Raw genomic sequence first — 22,273 nt, forward strand, 5'->3', positions numbered from 1 at the left:
CCAGTGAGGTCACTGGCAAAGAGCATCTTTGATTTAACTCCTCTCTTTGGTTTGCCAACAAGAGAGAGATGCTCAAAGAAGGAAGAAATTTTAACCAGAGAATAAACCCACTCCCCTCTCAGCAGCAGGATGCAAACCCGACCAGAGCAGTATCACAGAGTACTGTCTGCAGATTGCTGCGACATGATTTGAACAACTAAGAATTCACGGTAACTCACCAATTTGTGGTGCAACAGAAAGAGCTTGATAGTAAAATCGCTCAGCCAGCAGCTCTGTGTCCACACCTGCCAGTTCGTTCTGGTAGCGAGCTGAAAGAGAATGGCACACCGCACATCAGGAACCAGGCGGCACTGCCTTCTCTTCCCTTCTAGAGAAGCACAGTTTCCCTACAGATTAAAAATACCACAAAACTAGAAATACTGGCCAAGTCAACAAAACCATCAAAGAAGAACTGCTCTTGGCAAAACACAGAAATGTACACAGTTTGCCAGGCCTGTTTGAAGTACGTTTAACTGCACTATTCCGCACATCACAATCCCTAACACTTCAAGCACAGGGAATGTCCCTCGACACTTGTGACAGCCTGTAAGCAAAAAGAAGAAATTCTTCTGCTCCGTGTGTTAAGGGCCAATTCATTTATCCTTGAAACAACTCAGATTTGTGCTCCGTTTCCCAGTACCTCAGACTATATTGTACTACAGTAAGTGTGAAACCTACAGCAAACCAGCTGACCTAATAAAATACCTGGCTGTGGCTAGACTCTTTTTTTTTTTTTTGACAATAGTAGGCATTTTGGAAACCTTAGGTGAAAGCACTGTGAAGAGGTGAGCATGTTTCTCTCCCACCAGTCAGGTAAGTCATTCTTTCTCATCGCCTTCACTCCCACATGTTCACGATGAAGTTGACACACGTACCACATAATTCAGGAGGTCGTGACTGTGGGATGGATCCATCTGCTATAAAAGGGATGACACGCAGCCAGACACAATGACAAAGAACCTGCAGCTTTGCGGTGGCCAAGTGCTCTGAACTGATTCACAATATTGCTTAACAAAGCTGATTTTCAGTCACGCTTGTGCTGCCAACAGTGGCTCCATAAGGCAAACTTAAACCAAGTCTGAACTGAGAAGTCGGCCTACTCTGAGTTTCCTTCACGCTGTCCAAATAACATAAATAAAACTGAAGTCTTCCATTGTTACACAGCCATGGATACAGCCGTTTATCAACAGCAAACTCCTCATCTACGTGCCCCAAACCAAAGCTTCTGCAATTTGTAGCAGTTCAGTTATCCAGGAGGGTTTCAACTTGCACGAGCCATTGACAAATGTGCCCAAGGGAAACCAGTATCTGCAAGTAACTCTGGCTGGTGACTCTCACTGACGGACTGGGCAGTGTACAGGCACCATCTTTCTAGTGTATTAAAGGTTGATCCAAAAGCCGATGCTGTTCTTACCCAGATCTCCCAGATAAACCAGACACCTGTGACACGCCATCTGTGCCCACTCCATCTCCTTCTCTGACGCAGACACGGGTTTCTTGCAGCCTACGTGAGAAACATGAAATCACATACATCATTGGAGAAAGACACACAAGCTGCCCACGGCTCTGCCCAAGACAACCAACATTTCACGGGATGAAAACAAAGAGCACACTGCTGGCTGCCACCTATCATGGAATAACAGAACGTCAGGGGTTGGAAGGGACCTCGAAAGCTCATCCAGTGCAATCCCCCACTGGAGCAGGAACACCCAGCTGAGGTTACACAGGAAGGTGTCCAGGCGGGTTGGAATGTCTGCAGAGAAGGAGACTCCACAACCTCCCTGGGCAGCCTGCTCCAGGCTCTGGCACCCTCACCCTGAAGAAGTTTCTTCTCATATTCAAGTGGAACCTCCTGTGTTCCAGTTTGCACCCATTGACCCTTGCTTTCATTAGGCTTTTAAAAACAATCCGTACAGCCAGAAGCGCTCCTCAGTTTTCCATAAAATCTGCCATCATCAAGCAATTACTAAAGAATTTTCTAGCAGCATTTTCTTCCTGTTAGAAACCCTTTGTTGCGCCCTAGTTTGGTATTAAAAAACTCAACATAGATGGACTAGCGCAAGGGGAAGCCACTTGATTTAGACCTTGCCCACAAATCGACCACCAACCTATGAGAGGGTCCGTGACGTGTGTCCAGTCGATGCAGCACTGCAGCTCCAGCTGGTAGTGGGACTGGATGTAGAGCAGAAGGTGCTGGTAAAATCCTATGCCAGCAACTAAGTGAGTCCGGTACGCGCACTCCAGAGTGCTACGGCTGTGGATGTGCTGGAGGGAAGAAAAATGATCATATGTTCATGGAATCCAGGAGATATTTTAGGCTGGTCGCCCCAGTTACACCGAGTGTGAAGGAAGACAGTGGGTGGCTCAGCTGCAGTTGGTTTTGCACAGTTCTGTCCCTCCTCTCGCTCAGTGATGTTGTAATCCAGCCAGCCATCCAGCCAACCACCCATCCATCCAGCCATCCAGCCAGCCACCCACCCATCCAGCCAGCCACCCACCCACCCAGCCACCCACCCACCCATCCATCCATCCACCCAGCCGGCATTTACTAAGGGGCAGCATCAAGAAGACTAAATACTTGCCACAACAACAAATAAATCAAAACAAAGCATCTGGTAAGAGCACATCTTAAATACATTTAGACAACCAGATCACCAGGAGAGAGTTCACGGCATTAGACAATACGAGTATGAATATTGGGAGCATTGTCCAGTGATCCAACAATCAGCACTGAAAAAGCCCCTCGAGATCATTCTACATGGAGATAAGTGTCTTTTGAAGATGGGAAGACAAAAATTAAGCAAAATATGTTGAAATATCCTCTGCAGCGGCAAGCTCTCTCACCAGATCACGAGGATTACCAGCCCGCAGCTCCAGGACTAAACTTGAGGAGAGCCTGGATTCCTGCCCCGTGTTCAGACCACACCTTCTCCAACCAAAAAACTTTTAACTTGGTCTCACTCTCTGCCCAGCCAGAGACTTTCTCACGCCCAAGCCATAGATACCTGCCTTTTTATTTGTTTTAATGAGCTGGATAACTTCATAGTAAACTTTTCTCCAGAGCAGTTCTTCTGCTTTTCTTCCATAATCCACTGGATGCAAGAACATCAGCTTCACACACAGCTCCCGCAGCCTGAGACAGACGGCAGAGAATTCACATTTAGCTACGGCAAATTCAAATATAGCACGGGAAAGGAAAATCTGGATTCGTTACGATGGATAAGATAGGCCACCTAGTGATGGAACAGCACATCTGGAAAAGCCACACACCTGACTGCTTACCTGGGATCAGACAGCTACCAGTAACTTCCGAAATCGCAGCAATGTCAAGAATTGTCTTGACAGCTTAAGAAAAATCATCCTCTGAATCCAATAAAATATTTTGCACACATATAAGAAGTTTCCTCACCACACAGTTTTTTAAAGGTTATTAGAAGGAAGGCATTGGCGAGTTATTTGTATTACAACGGCACCCAGGAAAGTCTCTGGCCGTGGACTGGATGGTTAAGGTGCTGTTCAAATACAGCCCTGCAATCTGGCCTCTGCTTCAAAACCTGGAGGGACTCCAGGTCAACAGTTGCTCTACAAATCAAATACGCTACAAAACTGCAGACTCCAAATGCTTCCTGTGGATTTCCCCCAGCCAAATACATTCAAAAAGTGCCCTGCCCAACTTACTTGTTCCTTAAGCTGATGTTCTCTGGCTTGAACACTTCTTGATACGCTGCCTTATTCCCAAGGATGAGATCCAAACGGTGAACGGCCTCCACCACCGCTCTGCGAGGGGACATGGAAAGAAGAGGTTCAGAATTACAGGTTATCTTCATGAGATCTGCGATGTCTGCACAGAACCACACCGGCCTAGTTAACTCCATTATTAGCAAGGCACATTATACCACCACACCATATAAATTGGTTTCCTTTCTGCATTCTACTTGAAAAAAGCTTCCAGAAAGAAGAAAAAAGCAGTGTTACCATAGAATCATAGAGTTTGAGGTTGGAAGGGACCACAGGGATCACCTGGTCCAACCTTTCTTGGCAAAAGCTTGGTCTGCACAATCTGTCCAGCTGAATCTTAACAGTGTCCAATGTTGGGAATCCACCATTTCCCTGGGGAGATTATTCCAATGGCTGATTGTTCTCATCAGGAGAAATTTCCCTCTTGTGTCCAATCAGAATCTCCCAGGGGTAACTCGTACCCATCACCTCTCGTCTTTTCCGTGGGACTCCTTGCAAAAAGGGAGTTTCCATCTGCTTTGTAGCCACGTTTTAAATACTGGGACATGGTGATGAGGTCTCCCCGAAGCCTGTGGTCTCAAGGCTGAACATACACTGCAATGATTTTGCCGCAAATCAGTTGTACAATCATCAGTTCCCACTGCCTGTCTTGTCAAAAATGTCAATTATTTCCACAGTAGCCAAGTCAGAAATGTCTTTGGACACGTTAGCAGCTTTTAACCTCAACAATTAAATCATGCTATACATACACTCAGATTAATTTAAGCGTCTTGAACTCTATGATTAAAAAATTGATTCATTTCTAAGAATTACTGGAGTCAAATCTCCACCGATTCCTGTCTCCTCATCAACCTGTCTATGAAAGAAGGCAACTCATGTCATTGTCATCTGCCAAAACTTCCTGATCTTCATTACAGCAATTCATTGATTAAAGCCATTAAAGATCTCTCACCAACAGGTAACAGAGATATTCAAAACCAGCCTGAAATACAAAATTTGTTACAAGATCTTTTTTTCCCCCTAAAAGGCAGACCAAGCAACGTCCGAGCATCTGAGTCACGCAAAAAAATACTTGTGTGAATCACCTCCTGGAGGAGGAATTCCACACCGCGTGTAAAACCTCGAGCACTTGAATGTTTGTAGCTGTGCACAAACCCGACTACAATTTCAGAACGTTGCAGTGAAATGCAATCGGGGACTTAGAGAAGCATCGGTGCTGACAGAAAGTTCCCTCACCAATATCTCATGGACAGCTCAAGCAAGCAAAACCAACCTGCTCTACTAAGAGACACTGTCTCGAAACCTCTGTCATTGTTGAGCCTGTATTTGAGGTCAATAAACTGACTCCTGAAATTACCTTTTCCCAGCTGATGACTCTACATGTTCCTCTTTAAGAACTATGTCCTCCAAGCCAACCAACGAACCTAACAGAAGAGAAGCACGGGGAAGAGGATTGTCTTACACAATGGCTTGGGAGAACAAAACACCAAAGTCGAACCAACTTCTTCCTAAATAATCACAAAGAAAACCAAGAACACAGTAAGAATCACACACAAAAATCTGCTGCTAACCTTGACAGCTCACTGGCATCCTTCTCACATGGCCTGCAGGTCCTTTGCAAACAACCTAATACCCTCAACAGCAAGGACGGCAAGTAAAATGCTTTTTGCTTTATGGGCAAAAGGCAGTAAGCATTCACGCAAGCTCACAGCATATCAGAGGGGGGAGAAAATAACAAAAAAAAAGACCAAGCCCCCCCCCGCCATGTTTAGTTTCCCCAAAATAGATCCCCACAAAGCAGCAGCCAATAAACAGATCCTTACTGCAACCTGCAGTCCCTGTATCTCCCAAAGAGCCTCTGCAGCAGGAATGAACGCTGCAGCTCACAGGGAACAGAGTTGTTTCCTATGCAGGAGAGTGACCAGAAAAAAGGGGAACTGCTGATTCATCTATCCCCAGAAAGAAGTATAGGAAATCTATGATCTTCTGGTTCCGAAACAGGCAGCCTCTACATCTTCAAAATAGCTGTAAAAAGGCTTTCACTGTGCAGTGCAGCAGCAGCTGCTGCACGTCTGATACCAGCTCACGTGTCAGTGGCACCTCAGGGTGGGAGATGATTTCATGGTGACTACAAACATCAGCACCTGCATCCCCGGCCACAGCAAACCCTTCGGGTGGGATGTCACACGTGTCCCCACATCGCACACAATGACAGAGTGTCAGGGGTTGGAAGGGACCTCGAAAGCTCATCCAGTCCAATCCCCCCGCCGGAGCAGGAACACCCAGATGAAGTTACACAGGAAGGTGTGCAGGAGGGTTGGAATGTCTGCAGAGAAGGAGACCCCACAACCTCCCTGGGCAGCCTGGGCCAGGCTCTGGCACCCTCACCGCGAACAAGTTTCTTCTCCTATTCAAGCGGAACCTCCTGTGTTCCAGTTTGCACCCATTGCCCCTTGTCCTGTCACTGGCTGTCACCCAGAAGAGCCTGGCTCCATCCTCCTGACACTCCCCCTTTCCATATTGATCCCCATGAACGAGCTCAGCCCTCAGTCTCCTCTTCTCCAGCTCCAGAGCCCCAGCTCCTCAGCCTTTCCTCGGCAGGGAGATGCTCCACTCCCTTCAGCATCTTCATGGCTCTGCAAATCCTCACGTGCAACTCCACTGTATTCAAAGGCTCTACACCGACTCCTTCTCCTGCAATTTATTCAATTCAGGTTCCTTTATGGGCACATGGGCCAGGTTCTCTCACTGCTCAGGAGTTCACGTGCCAAACAAGCCTCTATTTTTCTAATATCAAAACAAAAAAGGGTCCCAAGACCTCATCTAAGAATCCTCCTGATTTGAGCAGTGACAGAAATGCATCCCCTGATCCTGTGCAGTACGACACCCATTAAGTCACACAAATTACTCAAGAATCAGTTGCCGGAACCCCGTTTCCAAGTCACATGCAAAGCGACGGCAATTTGGCTGCCAACAGTACCGGCGAGTACGAAACGGGAACATGCAGTTGAGCAAAGCCCATTCCCAGGCATCAGGACTCAAATCCCTGGCAAACGTGAAGGATAGAAAAGTTTCCTTTCACAGTGGGGGCACTGGAGGGTATTTCACCTTTCCCTCCCACACGACCCCGTTTCCTATGACAGTCAGGGGTGGGACACGAAGACGCCAGTTGCTTCTGCGACTCTTTACGGGTTCATGAAGAAACGGAGTTGGCGACACGAAAGCAGCGAGGTTTATCTTTTAGGACGTGGATTCCCGAGCTGTCAGACAGAAGGCAGATCCCAGGCTGAAACATCTGATCAGCACGAGCTCCACGAGCTGGAGGAGACGGAGGTGGGAGGAAAGAAGAATCTGTGACAGCCAGTGATGACCTGCAAGGATCCTGTGTCCGCAGTGGTGAGGAAAGGGGACACGGTGAGGAAAAAGAGAGACAGGAGCCAGTCTCACTTCAAAAACGTCGGGAGACACTAACACAGGGGCTGCAGACCACGCACTCTAAAATTCAATTTAGCATTTGTGCCTTGGGTGGCTTGAGACCAGGAGCTGAATGATACCGAGGCCAAATTTTGTCCCGGTGCTCATTTTTATACCTGCTGGGTTTAAACGTTGCATTCAGCCAGCCCATCAGAACCGCAGAGGAGGCAAAGCAGCTGCCAGTCTAATAAAAGAACATCACATCACAAAAGTCCAGCACGTCATGCCAAGCACAGGGGAAACAGCCCAACGCTAAGTCCACACAGAAACCAACATATCGCTTTCCTTCTGTGCCATCAGCATTCTGGGATGGGACAAGGCAGCAGGGAGAATTATTTGTCTGCTCTGTTTCTTTATTTAATACATCACTAAGAGGCACAGGCTCAGAGGGGTAAGACCGCTCTTGGGGAGCACTGCAGCCATTCATTTGTATTCTGGCACGTTTCAGTACACAAATAACACTGCCCAGAATGAGACTGGCAGACAAGAATAGTAACATAAAGCTAATGAGCTAATAATTACCCAGAATCCAGAAAAGAAATCTGGAAAGTAAATCCAGTCACCCTACGCTAAAATGTACATTGTAAAACAGTACCCGGGATAATGCAGTTGCCACGTTCTGAGGTGAAATTTGTGGATTACAAATCCAGGAGGGGTTAACTGGAAAAGATCAAAGCTCATCCTACGAACAGCGACGGGCAACCCCATCTCCACACAGACACTCCAGGGGCCACATAGACCCCGGATCAACGCCCACAGACACAAAACTGATCCCACGTGGGCGCAGCCACTGGGGCTGTGACATTCAAACCTCTGGGATTCAAAGGCATCGCTTCATCTGATGGCCAAAAGTTTCCAGAGACATTCGGCCACCATGCAGAGCACGACGTGCTTCTGAGAGGGCAGAAAGTTAATGCTTCATCTAACTGAACTTCAGGCTGAAATAGAGAATTGTCAAGAGACTGTTAACGTAGAAAGCTTGCTATGAGCATTGCAAGAAAATTGGTGGCTGCTGCAGATATTATAAACCCTGTATTAAAATCACAATCTTTACTTCCAGCTAAGAGCCATCTCTACAGGAGCGTGGTTTTCCTCTGCTGCTGTAAAAATGCTATGAAGTGACTGCACGCCTTATTCTGCCGCAAAAACTAAAACAGAAAAGAACCACTTCCTTGCCATGATGACCAATCCCACGTCTGTCCAAGGGACATTCACATGTGATGTACCACGCACATCCCTGGTCCACTGCGACCACAAAGTAAACCACATCCCAAACCACGACAAAGGTGCATTAAATAAAACACATTCTATTTTGCAAGCAGGAGCACATACACCCCCTCCAACCCACCGCAGGAGGCAGCGGGCAACGTGTTACACTGCACCAGCTCAACTACCAGCAGATGTGGGAAGCCACCCCTAAAAATCAAATGGGGTATCTCAATTTGACAGCAGATATGGGGCTGCACAGCCCTGGAGGCGCTTCCAGCGCCACAGCACAGCCCACACCTTGGGTAACCCCAGCCACTGTGGGAATTGGTTTTTTTCTATGGTTATACCACTGAGCTCACAGTAAGAAAAAAAAAAAAAACATCTAACATAACTCCCAAGTGCAAGGAACGTGCTTGTACGAAGCACATAATGGAAACACACAAATTCTAGTCACCACCACTCAGACTTGCTATTAGTGCTTTGGACTTTTGGGCAAGGAGCTTCCCAGATTTCTCAGAGGGAGGCAAAGCCTTGCCCTGTTTTAGAGCAGGGTCTACAAGATGAAAGGATATGTCCAATGTCACTGAGCAAGTCGGCAAGACAAAAAGAAAATGGACCCCACCATAGAATCAATCTCTTGCCTTGACCATTTTGCTTCTCTTCAAAACCACACTGTTGCTGCTGAAACACCACTATGAATCGGCTTTACTGGGGGAGAAACTGAGACAGACGGGGACAATTTCTGGGCCACATTCACAAAACAAGTCATGAGCAGAGCAGGGGTCAACACCTGGGTGCTGACAGCACCTCGTTCTGGCTGGGTTGAGCTGACCAAGGCCACCATTATCCCCTGAATCTCATCTTCTGACGCTGTTTCCAACGTACAGGGCAGAGACGTGAGAGAGGGGGTACGAGGGAGTGTTTGATGGGGAAGATCTGCAGCTAGAGCAGCCTTGCCCTCCATATAGCCAGAGAGCGCCCTGGCTCAAGCCCCTGCTCATCGTCTTCTCTTCTCCAGCCGCTCTCCCTGGATGCCCCTGTGTCTTGCCCTTCCTCCTCAGCCCCCATCACCTCCTACCCCACACAACTCCTTCCTCCACCCCCTGCATCCCGACACATCTCCCTGGGTGCCCCAGGCCCCCTTTCCCTGATCCCTTTCTTACCTTTTTCCCTCCAGCTCCCACTGTTTTCCCATCCTGCCTGGATCCCCCAGCACCTTTTGTTCTGACTCATCTCCCCTGGATCCCCCACACCTTTTATTCACCAGGGCCACCCCCCCCCCCCCCCCCCGCTACCCCGGGTATTGCTCATCTCCTCTGGATCCCACACAGCTCCCTCGCACCGTTCCCTTCACCCAAGCCTCCCCTAAATTTCCCTCTTTTTCTTTCCCTCAGCACTGCCCACTTCCCCTGGACTCCCCTCGATTTTCTTCACCTCAGCCTTCCCTAAATCCCCCCATCCCCTTCCCTCTGGTTCCCCCCCCATCTTCCCTGAATATCCCTCCAATCCCCTTCCCCTGGTTCCCCACAATCTCCCCTGAATTCCTCCCCTCTCCAATCTCCCTTGGACCCCCCCCCAACCCCTTCCCCCTGGTAACCCCCATCTCCCCTCGACTCCACCATCTCCTTCCCCTCAGTCTTCCCCAAATCCCCCCAGTCCCCTCGGCCTCGCTCCTCCCCAGTCCCCTCTCTCCCACCTCCTTCACCTTTCCCACCTCCAATCTCCCATCTCCTTTCTCCCCCGGTCCCCATCCCCTTCCCCTGGGCCCCCCCAGTCTTCCCCGGGCCCCACCCCACCTCCCCTCGCCCCTCTGCCCCCCGCCGGTTTCCCCCGGACCCTTCACCTCCTCTCCCCCCGCTCCCTCATCCTCCTCCCGCCCCGACGCTCCTCTCCTCACCGGTACAGCCGCTTGGTGTGCAGCACCTTGGCCTCCGGCTCGCCGCTCTCGCCGCCGGCCCCGCCGCCCTGGCTCATGGCGCCCGTTGAGGCCCAGGCCCGGCGCGGCCCGCCCGCCGCCCCCTCAGCACCGGCCGCGCCGCCCGGCCCGGCCCCGCCGCCGCCGCCGCCCCCGGCCCCGCTCGGCCGCCATGGCTGCGCCTCTGCCCCCTGCCCCGCGCCGCTCTCGCGAGACTTGCCGCGAGACCGGGCGGCGGTGGGCAAACATGGCGGCGGCGGGGCTGGCCTCACCTCGCGAGACTTAACCGACTCGTCGCGCCAGCACTTAGTGCTGGCAACATGACGGCTGCGCGGCGTCATCTCGCGAGAGTTGCTCGTCTTTCCCGCCCGCCCCACGCACACGCGGCGGCCGCGCCAGCACTTAGTGCTGGCAAATATGGCGGCCGCGCCAGCGTCAGGTAACGCCCTTTACCACAGAATCCCAGAATGTCAGGGGTTGGAAAGGACCTCGAAAGATCATCCAGCCCAACTCCCCCGCCAGAGCAGGAGCACCCAGATGAGGTTACATGTTACCGGTGCCTCTTGGCGCCGGAGCCGGGCCTCAGGGCTGTGCGGGTGTCGTGTCCCCCCACCAGTTCCCACTGTGGGTCTGGTGGGCCAGGCAGCTGCTGCCAGCCCCACGGCAGGAGCAGAGGGGGTTCCAGGGGAAACCAGGGGGACCGGAGGGACCAAGGGAGATGGGGGGATCAGGAGGCGGGGGGTCCGGGGGAAGGCGCGGTCCCGGTGCTGCTGGCTGGGGCAGGGGCTCCTCAGGACCCCGCTGTGGGAAACAAGCACCTCACCAAGAGAATAGGCCCAGGCAGCGTCTCTCAGCAAAGCAGATTTTATTAACGGAATAAGGCAAAAAGCCCCCGCTTTTATCCCCCGAAATCGCGGCCGCAGTTTCGCTCCCCTGTTCCCCAGGGGTCGGTGCTGCAGGGTTTACAAACCACCCGACCCTGCCTCAGTTTACCCGCCTCACCCGTCTAATCCTAACAACCCTTTCCCGTACCAATCTATTTAAAATCTGGATTCCTGGCTCTCTGGCTACCCTTACCCCTAGATTAATTTTTTAAATACAGTAATCAGTTTGTATTCTGGGATTAGTTCGAAGAGACTTGGTTTTACATTAAGGATTCACAGTGTGATGTCTCTCAGGCCTTCCCCCACTGGGGTCGGGTGCTGGATCACAGAGTCACAGAATCGCAGAACGTCCGGGGTCGGAAGGGACCTCGGAAGCTCATCCAGCGCAACCCCCCCGCCGGAGCAGGAACACCCAGCTGAGGTTACACAGGAAGGTGTCCAGGCGGGTTGGAATGTCTGCACAGAAGGAGACTCCACAACCTCCCTGGGCAGCCTGGGCCAGGCTCTGGCACCCTCACCGCGAACAAGTTTCTTCTCCTATTCAAGCGGAACCTCCTGTGTTCCAGTTTGCACCCATTGCCCCTTGTCCTGTCACTGGCTGTCACCCAGAAGAGCCTGGCTCCATCCTCCTGACACTCCCCCTTTCCATATTGATCCCCATGAATGAGCTCACCCCCCAGTCTCCTCCAAGCTCAAGAGCCCCAGCTCCCTCAGCCTTTGTAAAAACAACATTCCTCCTTCAGTGGCTCCTTACACCCCGTTCCCTTGGGGCTCGTGTCACCCCCTGAGCACGGCCGTGGTCACAGCGACAGACTCTGCCATGGCGGACGAGCCCCAGCCCAGCACAAACCCCCCCTGGGTGGGGTGGACAAGCTGCTTGTCCCAGTGTGTCCCACGTCACGGGGCGGGGGGGCCTGCGAGGACACATCCCGGGGCACGGGATGGGCCGGGTGCTGCTGCGCCTGCTCCTTTCAGCCTGGCCCCACCTGGACTGGTTAAACGGGTTTGAAGTCCAAGCACTGGAAGCATTTCGCAGGCTCCCAGTGCAGCCGCCTGGCTCCATGGCTCCCCAGCTCTCCCCAAGTAAGTCTGGCAGCGAGGGGAGCCCGGGACCAGCTCCCGCTCTGTCCCACGGGGACACGAGCGAGTGGGGCTGGGAGAGGGGACGTGGGGACGTGCAAGACGTGGGGACCCACTGTGGCCGTGTGTGGACCTCAGATAAAGCCTTGCGCCACTCCGTGCTTCAGTTTCCCCTGCCTGTGGCCAGGCCAGGGCTCGTTCTGGGGGAGCAGGACTGAATGTGCCCAGAAGGGAGAGAGAGAGATTTTCATTGCAGGAGGCTCCCATGGCCACGGCCCGCAACACCTGAGATGGGCTGTAAGACAAGGATCCCCTGCTAAGAGGGAATAACGTGGGATTTCTGCCTTGATTTCCTGCTCCCCCATAGCAAGCAGCACCCAGCAGCCTCCTGTGCCTGCCCCAGATGGGTCTCAGCCACAAGAGGCAGCAAATCTGGCTCCCTCCTGCCTTTAGCAGAGAGTGCAGAGAAGGGAATGGAGCTGGGGAAGGGGCTGGAGCACAAGTGTGATGGGAGCGGCTGAGGGAGCTGGGGGTTCAGCTGGAGAACAGGAGCTGAGGGGAGACCTTCTGATCTCTGACCTGCCTGAAAGGAGCTTGGAGCCAGGGCGGGTCGGGCTCTGCTCCCCAGGAACAAGCGCCAGGACCAGAGGAAACGGCCTCAAGTTGCGCCAGGGGAGGTTGAGGTTGGATGTGGGGAACAATTTCTTCCCCAAAGGGCTGTGGGGCATTGGAACAGGCTGCCCAGGGCAGTGCTGGAGTCACCATCCCTGGAGGGGTTGGACAGACGGAGATGAGGTTCTCAGGGACATGGTTTAGTGCTGGAGTTGGGTTATGGTTGGGCTCGATGATCCTGAGGGTCTCTTCCAACCGAAATGATTCTACCATTCTACTCTATGATTCTCCGATGCGGCCAGGCCAGCTCTCCGCAGGGATCGAGTCTTGGCTGGTGCTGGCGCGGGATGGAGCCGCGAATGGCCCCGGTGGCGCTGGCTGGGCAGTGACCAGCCCCCTCGAGTCCCACGGCTCTGGAACCCAGGGGCGCTGGGGAAGCGATTCCCAGGCTGCCCTCGTTCTGCAGCCCGGCCGGCACAGCCGAGGTTCGTCACTGCGGCCAATGGTACCGATGGTACCACAGCGCCCCGGTCCCACTGGGCACACGGGCAGCGCCTGAGAGCCGGGGGACACGGGGCTCTGCGTCCTCCTGAAGAGAAGCTGCCAAATTAATGTACACTGTGATTAAGTTCCAAAAGTCGTGCTCAACTTGGAAAATATCCCCTCGTTTTGCAGGTGGTCAGAAAGCATCGATGCTTTCTGATCACCTGCAAAACGAGGGGATATTTTTCAAGTTTTAGATCCCTCTGCGTGACAAGAAGGGGACAGGAGATTGACTAATACACTGTTCAGAAGCAGAGCGCTTAGTTTATATTTAACTAATGATTAATAGATGTATTGTAAGTAAGAAACTAAACAATTATAACTAACATCATCAGTTATTTCTTAGTATAGATGTATTTCAAAATTTTCAAAATTTGTAGTGCATATGTAATAATTATGTGAATATAAGCAATGCAAGAGCATCCAGTGTTTGGAGCACTTATGGAGGATGATCCCCAGTGCTGATAGAAATAAAAGAATGCTGCTGAACAGTACAATTGAATCTGCTGTTAAGTTTATTTCTCCGCTTCATCCTAATAGTGGAAGGGACGGCAGGTGATGGGACTCCAGGGACTGTGGCTGCCAGTTTGCACCCCACATTGTAACTGGGGCTGTGTGCATGACCCCAAACCTCTCACTCCTACTTTTTTTTGTCTGTCTCCTTTCTCTTGGCACAGGGTGAAGCTGGAAGGGACGGGAACCCCTCTCGACGCCTCGAAACGCAGGAGAGTTTGTTGCCAGTCCCCCAGCGGCACCGAGCTGCTGTTCCCATGGCCGCCGCTGACCCCGTCCTGCCCCCGGAGGAGGTGGCTTTGCTGGAGCTGAGGAACCCTGCCCTGGCCACCCCCCTGGCCAAGCTGCCACCAGCCCCGCAGGAACACCCGGGGGACCCCGATGCCACCCTGCCATGGGACCGGTGCCAGCACAGCGCCCGGGGCCACCCGGAGCCCGCGGAGACCAAGAGACGCTCGAGTCCCGAAGGGGGACATGAAGCCCCCGAGGAGGCCGTTCCCACCTGTCCCCCCGCTGAGGCCGAAGATGAGGACGTGCCCGTGATGGCGCCGCACGTCTTTGTGCCCATCGACCCGCAGTGCATCGAGCAGACCCCGGGCAAGCAGAAGAAGGAACCGTCCCCGTGGCCCCGGGAAGGCAACGGGGGCTGCATCCCGCAGGGCGACAGGCTCCCTCAGAAGCCGGTTTTCCTGCCCATCGGCTCCCTGCGCTACGGGGACCCGCTCAGCTTCGAGGGGCAAGTGGCCAAACCGCTGGCTGAGGGCTCGCGGTGCCCGTGTGCCAGGGACTGCGGCACTGGCAACCTGAAGGCCGTGGCCGCGGTGGTGGGGGCCCTGCTGCTCTGCCCCTGCCTCCTCTATGGGGCCTATGTCTTCCTGCCTTTCGACGCCCCGCTGCTGCCCTCCACCAGCGCCCGCCTGCTCTACACGCTGCGCTGCGCCGCCTTTGCCACGTTCCCCATCGTCCTGGGTGAGCCGGGGGGTACAAAGCCCTTTGCCACCACTGCTGGGCTGTGTCGGGGGGAGCGGGGCTGGGCTGAGCTCTGTGCAGCTCCGTTACCCCCACCAGACGTAGCAGACCGGGTTTTCACAGGATCACAGTGTCAGGGGTTGGAAGGGACCTCGAAAGCTCATCCAGTGCAACCCCCCCCGCCGGAGCAGGAACACCCAGCTGAGGTTACACAGGAAGGTGTCCAGGCGGGTTGGAATGTCTGCACAGAAGGAGACTCCACAACCTCCCTGGGCAGCCTGGGCCAGGCTCTGGCACCCTCACCGCGAACAAGTTTCTTCTCCTATTCAAGCGGAACCTCCTGTGTTCCAGTTTGCACCCATTGCCCCTTGTCCTGTCACTGGCTGTCACCCAGAAGAGCCTGGCTCCATCCTCCTGACACTCCCCCTTTCCATATTGATCCCCATGAATGAGCTCAGCCCTCAGTCTCCTCTTCTCCAGCTCCAGAGCCCCAGCTCCTCAGCCTTTCCTCGGCAGGGAGATGCTCCACTCCCTTCAGCATCTTGGTGGCTGCGCTGGACTCTCTCCAGCACTTCCCTGTCCTGCTGGAGCTGAGGGGCCCAGAACTGGACACGATATTCCAGATGTGGCCCCACCAGGGCAGAGCAGAGGGGCAGGAGAACCTCTCTGTACCTACTGACCACACTCCTTCTAATACACCCCAGGATGCTTTTCCCACCCCATTGCATCTCCCCCAGCCCCGCAGCTCCAAGGCGGTTTCACCAAGCTCAACTCCTCTCTCTGCTCTCCAGGGATGATCGTCAGCGGCATCTCCCGCCTCTGCCTTTCGGCGCTGGAGCCCTTTGGGGAGCTGCAGCAGGAGGTGGAGATCCACCGCACATACGTCTCCCAATCTGTCCACCTCTTCATCCTCTACTTCTTCAACATGGCTGTCCTGGCCACCTACCTCCCACAGGAGGCCCTCAAGCTCATCCCTTTGCTCACGGGGCTTTTCGCCATCTCCCGGTAAGTGGCTCCTTTCCTCTCCCTGGGCTGTGGCAGCACCTGGGGTGCAAACAGGGTCTGTGAGGGCTGGCAAACGCTGGGCCTTGGTGCCTCACAGAACCCCAGAATGTCGGGTTGGAAGGGACCTCGAAAGCTCATCCAGTGCAACCCCCCCGCCGGAGCAGGAACACCCAGCTGAGGTTACACAGGAAGGTGTCCAGGCGGGTTGGAATGTCTGCACAGAAGGAGACTCCACAACCTCCCTGGGCAGCCTGGGCCAGGCTCTGGCACCCTCACCGCGAACAAGTTTCTTCTCCTATTCAAGCGGAACCTCCTGTGTTCCAGTTTGCACCCATTGCCCCTTGTCCTGTCACTGGTTGTCACCCAGAAGAGCCTGGCTCCATCCTCCTGACACTCCCCCTTTCCATATTGATCCCCATGAATGAGCTCAGCCCTCAGTCTCCTCTTCTCCAGCTCCAGAGCCCCAGCTCCCTCAGCCTTTTCCTCGGCAGGGAGATGCTCCACTCCCTCATCTTCGTGGCTCTGGTCAACGAAAGCCAGGAGAGCCGGCTCAGGGGAAGGGTCGCTGCATCCCTCATCCCACCTCCCGCAGCGTCCGTGCCTGGCAAACCCAAACCATCACTAGAGTCAGAACCCCTGAGTGAAGGCCTGGCTGAGCCCGCACCTCTCTGCCCTCCCCAGGTTGATTTACTGGCTGTCCTACGCCATCGGACGCTCCTTCCGCGCCTTCGGCTTCAGCATGACCTTCCTGCCCCTCCTGGCCATGCTGGTCTGGAACCTCTACAGCATGTTCGTCCTGGAGCCTGAAAACGTCCTCGCTTTGGCGACGTCGAAGCCCGAGGAGAGTTCCAAGGACAGCAGGGCCAAACTGCGGTTTTGGGGCTGAGGGAGAGCTCAGGGAGTTGGGGTGCCTGGACTCCGCGGTGCAGAGGGGTTGAGCTCTTCTCGCTGCCTCGCCCTGCGAGCCCCGAAGGTGCAGGGGTGCAGGTGCTCACAACCAAAAAGGTCTTGCTGGGCACTCAGGGTTGGTAGAGTTTGGCTGTAAAAACCTCTGCATGGGGAGGCTCCTGCGGGAGGGCGAACAGGGACCAGAGCAACACCAGTGATCCCAGTTCCATGACGGGGTGGGGTGGGATTTGTCCAGTCTCCTGCTGGAGTGGTTTTGCCCAATAAAACCCTTCACCAAGTGGCTCTGTAACTGGTTTGGGGAAGGCAGGTTAAATCCCCCTGGGAATCGCTGCTGCCAGGACTCACAGCTTTGCCCTCAAGATCACATCATCCAGCCCTAAAATGATGTTTCTTAGAGGGGGGGAAAAAAATGATGTTGCTCCAAACCATCCATCTCCCAACAGTGGCCAGTCCTGCCCGGCGTGTCCCTCGTCTTTCTCCTGCTAGAGGTTCAGCACCTGGTTCACAAACCAGGGGAGGGATGCGGGGAGAAGCTGGGATGGGTGAGATGGCACCAGACGTGCTGCTGAGGGCGGGGGACGGCGGGTTCCCCCAGGACGGGCACTGGGACCCACGGCCACGTCCTCTGCAGACACAAAGGGACCCCTGGGGGTCCAGCCCCATGCAAGTCTGATTGTCTCAGTTCTCCCATTCCCAGGCGCAACCCAAACCAGTTAAAAATCCACCAAGGTGGATCTAGATCTGCCAAGTGTTTGGCTTCTCCAGCATCGCTGGATCATGGGAGCAGCTCACCCCCTGCAGCCCGACGCAGAGAAAGGGAAGAGTTTGACTCTTTCAAATGCTTTTCTGAGCAGGGACACTGGACCTGGCCTGGGCTTGCAGGGAAAAAGCACCCCAGAGCCCCACACCCCGCTGTGGGGCAGGAGTGGGTCCCAGGGCAGGGACCCTCCCTCCACTCAGTGTGTTTTTGTACCTTTGCTCCCGCTGAGCTCCAGCACCTGTTCATTCCTGCAAGACCCCAGAGCTGCTCTTGCGTTCACGTGTCGTGCAGCATTTCCACAGGAAACTGCCCTTAGAAATCCACTTTATTTGGTCGAAGACAAGTCAGTGATGGAGAACATGAAAACCCAGCATGCTCCCAAGTGACGCGGTGCAAACACCGAGCAGCCCCAGACCGCGCTTACCCCGTGGCTTCAAGCACCCGCGCGGCACCTCCGAGCAGCCCTGCAAGGCCACAGGCTGCAGTTCACCCACAGCAAGGCTGGATTGGCCCTTTGGGGGCCAACGGGACGTCCCTGAGCTCAAGCGGCGGCTGCAAACAGCACCGGGTTTCCCTCTCGTGCCAGCAGCCCTGACCGAGGCCAGCGCAGCAGAAGGGGGGACTGAGGAGTCTGAGCCCCAGCTGGGTCGAGGGGGCTGTTCTAGGGTGCCCCCAGCGCAGCGAAAAGCAGCACGGCGCCCTCAGCACCGCAGTACCGGTCCCCAGCCCTGTCCCCCAAGCCCAGCAAGCCTGGAGTGCCCTGAAGTGGCACAGGACAAGGCACAGCCAGTCCCAGCTCCCGCTGGGCTGCGGACACCAACACAGCGGGTTTATCTCATGGAAGACGGAGGACTTGCTGCGGTTCAAGGCGACCCTGAGCAGCTCCCCCTTGGCTGGATGGATCAGGAAAAAACAGAGGAAGAAAAGGAATCAGCTGCAGGATCTGGGCAGTGGGAGGGAGCGGGACGGAGGGATGTGCAACACGGGCAGCTGCTGCAAACATCGCCCTGGTCCTCAGAGGGGAGGATGGAGATCACAGGCACGGGACCGCTGCGGCAGCCGCGGTCGTTTCCTGGTGAGAAGGATCCTGGGGGGTCCTTCGGGGACCGTCCCCCTCAATTGATGGGCTCGTAGTCAGAGTAGCGTTTCCCCTGGGTGAAGAGGAGCGCGCAGCTGCCCACCAGGAGCATCAGCAGGGGGGTGCCCAATGCCACAGCCATGATGGAGATGACAAGGGGGGAGAAGGTATCCTGGGGGGGCTGCCCGAAGCCCAGCAGCACTGACCTGCAGGAGGGAACGAGACAAATCAGCCACAGAGACGGGGATCAGCCCCCTCCTATGGGTGGAGTATCTGGTGCTTTCTACCCTGACGGGGCCAGACCGCGATTTCTTGGCAGGATCTCATGAGGGTCTTCCAGACTGGGAGAGGAGTGAGGGAGGGTATCAATAAACTGCACAACTCTTCACTACAGGATAACAGCAAAAGACAGACTTTTGAAAGGAGATGGTTACTAAGCAGAGAATCCCCCTAACCTGGCAGTTCCCCAAAGTGCAAGTTATTAGTGACTGGGACAGCATCGTTTCACACACAACAGATCCTGCTCACCAGCTGAGGTAGCGCTTTTCCTGGTAAACCTTCCCATCCTCTCCTCCAAAAGAAATATTGATGGCGCTGACGGTGTAGGTGCTGCCTGCATCCTCCCCAAAGTAGGCGCGGACGATGCTGGAGACGGGCAGGGTCCAGTTGGCCGCCTGCAGCCCCAGAGAGCGGCACTGGATGTTGTCCTCGCGCCGGGGGCTTGGGGACCCGTAGGCTGTCGCCTTCCACTGCAGGAAGCTGCGCGCAGAGCTGCCGTTTCGGGACTCGGCGACCAGGGAGAGCGTCTGGGGAGGGAGAGCAAGATGGTGAAGGGAGGAGGGGGTCCCCGTGACAGGGTGAGCTGCGGTGGAGAGTACCGGATCCCCCTCACCCTCCTGCCTGCAGCAGATATGTCCCCAAGCCCAGTGCTCGCCTCACGTTTTCACAGAATCACAGAATGTCAGGGGTTGGAAGGGACCTCAGAAGCTCATCCAGACCAACCCCCCCGCCGGAGCAGGAACACCCAGCTGAGGTTACACAGGAAGGTGTCCAGGCGGGTTGGAATGTCTGCAGAGAAGGAGACTCCACAACCTCCCTGGGCAGCCTGGGCCAGGCTCTGGCACCCTCACCGCGAACAAGTTTCTTCTCCTATTCAAGCGGAACCTCCTGTGTTCCAGTTCGCACCCATTGCCCCTTGTCCTGTCACTGGCTGTCACCCAGAAGAGCCTGGCTCCATCCTCCTGACACTCCCCCTTTCCATATTGATCCCCATGAATGAGCTCAGCCCTCAGTCTCCTCTTCTCCAGCTCCAGAGCCCCAGCTCCTCAGCCTTTCCTCAGCAGGGAGATGCTCCACTCCCTTCAGCATCTTCGTGGCTGCGCTGGACTCTCTCCAGCAGTTCCCTGTCCTGCTGGAACTGAGGGGCCCAGAACTGGACACAATACCCCAGATGCAGCCTCAATTCATTCACCTCGAAGATGGTGGGAGTGTACTCGTCATCAATGGAGCGTGTTGAACGCAGCTTCTGCGCCACCCCCGTCTCCTCCACCGTGGCCACCTCCAGCACAAAGCGGGAGCTGTTGCCCCGCGGAGCCACCCCAGCCAGGACAAACTCCGCTTTCGAGCTGTTTGCCGTGTGCAGGAGGCTGGGCAGCGGCCCGTCGCGGCTGCTGGCCTCGTAGGCTGTCACCTGCAGGGGACACGGGTCAGAAGGACAGCGCGGTCACCAGCCGGGACACCAAGGAGCAACCTTCACTCTCTAGAAGGCGCTCTGGACATGACACTGTGTTTTCCTGGTAGCATCCCAGCTCAGCACACACCCCAGACTCACCCGAAAGGCCAAGCTGCCATTGGAGAAGCTGCCGCTGGGGTCAGTGGCCGGGACGCCCTTGAACTCGGCCGTCAGGGCCGTGTGGTTCAGGGTGCGATTGATGCTGTCCCAGGAAAAGTCAGACAGGTCGTACGTGGGGTAGAAGAGCTCTTCTCCTGTTTTGTCCTCATCGTACTCAAACACCTGGGGAGAGGAAAGGGAGAGGGAGCCACTGTGGACGTCACCACGTTGTGCCACGGTCCACAGGCTGCGGTGCTACCGGGGAGAGGAAAGAGACCAAAAAGGAGCTGCCTCGGCCAAATATCTCAAGGGACAATCACAGCTCAAGGCAGAGACAACCAAGGTGGGACCTGCAAGCTAGGAAAACTGCCGACCGACCTGCTCTGCCCTGGGCAGCTCCCCATGTCCCCTCCACCTGTGGGGCGTCTCTCCCGGTGCAGGGTCACCGTCCTCAGCGGTACCTTGGTGAAGACAACAGCAGTGGAGTAGATGACACTGCCGGGAGGGTCGATCCAGACAGCGCCGGTGGGAGCGGGCGAGAGCAGCCGACTCCAGTCGATGCCCAGGGTGCTGGTCCTGCTCCCCGTAACCACCAGCAGCACCGCGGGGGCCCCGATGCTGCTCCAGATGAAGTGCAGGGTGTCCCTGGGCCCCACGGCCCGCACGTGCAGCAGGTTGACCGAGGAGCTGTTCCAGCCGGGGTTGTACTGCATCGACACCTGCGGAGCAACGAGAGGTGTCGGGGGGCGGCTCCATCCTACCCAGCACAGGAGAATCCCAAATCTGCAGTGTCTTTTTGAGACCGCATCGGGAATATTGTTCTGGGCCCCTCAGCTCCAGCAGGACAGGGAACTGCTGGAGAGAGTCCAGCGCAGCCACCAAGATGCTGGAGGGAGTGGAGCATCTCCCTGCCGGGGAAAGGCTGAGGAGCTGGGGCTCTGGAGCTGGAGAAGAGGAGACTGAGGGCTGAGCTCATTCATGGGGATCAATATGGAAAGGGGGAGTGTCAGGAGGATGGAGCCAGGCTCTTCTGGGTGACAGCCAGTGACAGGACAAGGGGCAGTGGGTGCAAACTGGAACACAGGAGGTTCCGCTTGAATAGGAGAAGAAACTTGTTCGCGGTGAGGGTGCCAGAGCCTGGCCCAGGCTGCCCAGGGAGGTTGTGGAGTCTCCTTCTCTGCAGACATTCCAACCCGCCTGGACACCTTCCTGTGTAACCTCAGCTGGGTGTTCCTGCTCCGGCGGGGGGGTTGCACTGGACGAGCTTTCCAGGTCCCTTCCAACCCCTGACGTTCTGCGGTTCTGTGACTCTGAGCAGTTTCCCAGCGCCCCCGTCCCGCCCAGGGGCTCAGGACCCCTCGGGCCCTCGGCCGGTGCTGAGCGGCAGGACGGGTCCGCAGCCCCCGCTGCCCCACCGCGCCCGGGGCGGGGTCCCGCAGCTCCGGGCTCAGCGCCCCGGAGAAGCCGCTGCGCCCCCCACACCGCGAGCAGCATCAGGCCCGGGCGCTCTGCGGGGGAACCGGGAGCGATACGGGGGGGGTGAAAGGAGAGGGGAGCCCGGTCCCACACGCGGGTCCAGCCCCAGCCCGGAGGCTGGAGGCGGCGGCGGCCGCTCCGGGCCGCGTTCCCCGGTCCCGCCGCCCCCTCACCTGCCGCCCGCCCGCGGCCGCCGCCGCCAGCGCCAGCAGCGCCAACATGGCGGCTGCCGCCGCGT

At 55.5% G+C, this 22,273-nt stretch overlaps 3 protein-coding genes across 5 annotated transcripts in view; 1 reads left to right on the forward strand and 2 right to left on the reverse strand.

Annotated features, from left to right (window-relative positions):
- SMG5 (SMG5 nonsense mediated mRNA decay factor) overlaps positions 1–10,510 on the reverse strand; it is a 30,714-nt gene extending 20,204 nt beyond the window's left edge. Inside the window, exons 1-6 of the mRNA XM_065653617.1 lie at positions 10,358–10,510; positions 3,718–3,816; positions 3,049–3,172; positions 2,148–2,304; positions 1,454–1,543; positions 219–308 (exon numbers count right to left, since the gene is read on the reverse strand). Of these exons, the coding sequence (XP_065509689.1) occupies positions 219–308; positions 1,454–1,543; positions 2,148–2,304; positions 3,049–3,172; positions 3,718–3,816; positions 10,358–10,434 (637 nt within the window). The 5' untranslated portion in view covers positions 10,435–10,510. The remainder of the gene's footprint in view (positions 1–218; positions 309–1,453; positions 1,544–2,147; positions 2,305–3,048; positions 3,173–3,717; positions 3,817–10,357) is intronic.
- A 281-nt stretch (positions 10,511–10,791) lies between these two features.
- Positions 10,792–17,116, forward strand: TMEM79 (transmembrane protein 79). 3 transcript variants are annotated; one of them, XM_065653780.1, is made up of 4 exons: positions 10,792–10,814; positions 14,172–14,976; positions 15,768–15,981; positions 16,663–17,116. In XM_065653780.1, exons 2-4 carry the CDS (start codon positions 14,265–14,267, stop codon positions 16,865–16,867), a joined length of 1,131 nt encoding a protein of 376 aa, XP_065509852.1. In that variant the 5' UTR covers positions 10,792–10,814; positions 14,172–14,264; the 3' UTR covers positions 16,868–17,116. The 3 variants fall into 3 exon arrangements, with proteins under 3 accessions (XP_065509852.1, XP_065509854.1, XP_065509853.1); XM_065653782.1 differs by lacking the exon at positions 10,792–10,814 and adding an exon at positions 10,855–10,917; XM_065653781.1 differs by lacking the exon at positions 10,792–10,814 and adding an exon at positions 12,276–12,342.
- Positions 17,117–17,966: 850 nt separating this feature from the next.
- Positions 17,967–22,272, reverse strand: GLMP (glycosylated lysosomal membrane protein). The gene is made up of 6 exons (XM_065653708.1): positions 22,209–22,272; positions 21,021–21,278; positions 20,560–20,742; positions 20,200–20,418; positions 19,257–19,534; positions 17,967–18,934 (listed from the first exon to the last, which is right to left on the reverse strand). Exons 1-6 carry the CDS (start codon positions 22,254–22,256, stop codon positions 18,766–18,768), a joined length of 1,155 nt encoding a protein of 384 aa, XP_065509780.1. The 5' UTR covers positions 22,257–22,272; the 3' UTR covers positions 17,967–18,765.
- Between the last annotated feature and the right edge of the window lies 1 nt (position 22,273).

This window comes from Caloenas nicobarica, chromosome 31 (assembly GCF_036013445.1).
Source record: "Caloenas nicobarica isolate bCalNic1 chromosome 31, bCalNic1.hap1, whole genome shotgun sequence".
Taxonomy (NCBI): Eukaryota; Metazoa; Chordata; class Aves; order Columbiformes; family Columbidae; genus Caloenas; species Caloenas nicobarica.

What these genes read in the sequence shown, in the direction of transcription:
- TMEM79 (XM_065653780.1), top strand. Translation starts at nt 14,265, where the DNA reads ATGGCCGCCGCTGACCCCGTCCTGCCCCCGGAGGAGGTGGCTTTGCTG. An exon ending in CACGTTCCCCATCGTCCTGG is followed by an intron (nt 14,977 to 15,767) that starts GTGAGCCGGGGG and finishes TCTGCTCTCCAG; the next exon opens with GGATGATCGTCAGCGGCATC. An exon ending in GGGCTTTTCGCCATCTCCCG is followed by an intron (nt 15,982 to 16,662) that starts GTAAGTGGCTCC and finishes TGCCCTCCCCAG; the next exon opens with GTTGATTTACTGGCTGTCCT.
- GLMP (XM_065653708.1), bottom strand. Translation starts at nt 22,256, where the DNA reads ATGTTGGCGCTGCTGGCGCTGGCGGCGGCGGCCGCGGGCGGGCGGCAG. An exon ending in CTGCTGTTGTCTTCACCAAG is followed by an intron (nt 20,743 to 21,020) that starts GTACCGCTGAGG and finishes TCCTCTCCCCAG; the next exon opens with GTGTTTGAGTACGATGAGGA. An exon ending in ATGGCAGCTTGGCCTTTCGG is followed by an intron (nt 20,419 to 20,559) that starts GTGAGTCTGGGG and finishes TGTCCCCTGCAG; the next exon opens with GTGACAGCCTACGAGGCCAG.